Consider the following 1722-nt stretch of genomic DNA (forward strand, 5'->3'; position numbering starts at 1 on the left):
AAGGAATTCAGGCTGGTGCGGGTCCCGCTTCAGCGCGCATTTCTCGAGGAAGTCATCCACGGAGGCGTACTTCATGTTCGAAATATAAAAATTGCTGGCTTTGATTCCAATAGCAGGAATGAAATCTTTTTTCACACCCCAAAAGCAAAAGAAGCAGCATAGCATAGAACAATACAGAGGCGTACACCACTCACTCAGCCCTCTGGAAGTTAACTGCATCCTGAGTTTACGAATCTGCATGTTCCCCTTCGAATAATCTACCGCTACAAACTCAGATCAGCATCTAGCCCATTCACGCTGTGCCCTGTAACAGCCTTTAATTGCATTATATGTTATATGTTGCGCTTCACAATTTTTCGATGTGCGCTGTACTAAAAGTGTGCCTCGCCTGCAGCACTCACTCCCATATTCTGGTTTTTAGTGTGTGTTTCACATCAACTCAGCACGCTAGTATATGTTTTTTTACACCAAAAAAAAAAAACGTTTGCTGCTTGTGTATGGGGGTTATGTGAGAACATAAACTGTAGATGCATGAATTGCAGTAACAGGCGCGTAGTGAAAATCTTTTGAAAATCAGTCACAGATATTGATCATTGCTTGTGGCGACTATCAAGCTGGATGGTTACAGGTCCATCGTTCGTCAAGTTGATCTTCATGTATGCCTGGAACCTACCCGCCGAGATTCTGTCGGGCAGGTAGCTTTCTCCCAGAGTGTCGCGTAATCGATTGAACATATTCAATGCCCCCTCTGGATTCATGGCCAAGTGAAAGTCTGGCTTGTTTCCTTTCAGAACGTGCATAAGAGTAAACTGTGAAATCAAGAGAATGCCACCATCAATCTCCTTGACGCTTCGATCCCACGTCTTTTGTCCATCCTCGCTTGGCCACAGTCGCAAGCTGAGCAGCTTCCGAGCTATGTAATTCAGATCATCCATGTTGTCGTCACGATGGAAGCCAACCAGAACGGCAATTCCGCGACCGATCTCACCAACGACTTCATCGCCCACTGTGACAGACCCGCCAAGGACGCGTTGAATGACAGCCTTCATCCAACCTCACAGCCTTTTTCCTAACAGAGAAAAAACCACGACAGCAAGAGGATAAAAAAATAAGCCTGCACAAGAGCTGTAAAGTGCTACAACACGCCATCATGCTAATTTTTTTTTTTAATGCAGAGCCACCTACAAGTGGCAGTATTCAGGTCATAAATATCAATTCTTCTTACTCCATTAAAGACTGTTCACGATCATGCATGGCCCAGGAGCATACTAAGAGGATGTGAATAAGAGGGGAGAAACGTTTTAACCTTACTTTCCTCTAACAGAGACAATAGAGAAAGCACTTTAACTTCCTCCTACTTACGAAACGGAAATGCTAGAAGCGTCCTTAACCCGCATCCCGCGCGGGGTGTAAAGGGTTGGGTTGGGTTGGGTCTTCTCAAACTTACCCTTGGGAGCCAGCTGTATGAAATAAATCATAAAATAGGAGTAAAGCAAGCAATGCACGACGGTAGGTCCAGTCCATTCATATCGCAAGCTCACAAAAAAAAAATCAATGAGCTCTTACCACCTTGTAGAGCTCTGTTTACACAGGGCCACATAACCAAGGAAGAAACCAAAGGAAGGACACGCAACAACAAAAAAATGTTCACCCTTCACGCCAATAAAGCAAGAGAGAAAGAAGAACAAACATAAAACAAAAAACTAAAAAACATACGTCAGC

The 1722-nt window shown here is 44.2% G+C and overlaps 1 protein-coding gene across 1 annotated transcript; it reads right to left on the reverse strand.

Moving 5' to 3' along the window:
- Window positions 1-590: 590 nt before the first annotated feature.
- On the reverse strand, window positions 591-1049 carry DQ04_19071000 (D-tyrosyl-tRNA deacylase; the record flags this gene model as incomplete). Its single annotated transcript, XM_009317781.1, has 1 exon — window positions 591-1049. One exon carries the CDS (start codon window positions 1047-1049, stop codon window positions 591-593), a length of 459 nt encoding a protein of 152 aa, XP_009316056.1.
- Between the last annotated feature and the right edge of the window lie 673 nt (window positions 1050-1722).

This window comes from Trypanosoma grayi, assembly GCF_000691245.1.
Source record: "Trypanosoma grayi strain ANR4 Tgr_1907_V1, whole genome shotgun sequence".
NCBI classification, from domain to species: Eukaryota; Euglenozoa; class Kinetoplastea; order Trypanosomatida; family Trypanosomatidae; genus Trypanosoma; species Trypanosoma grayi.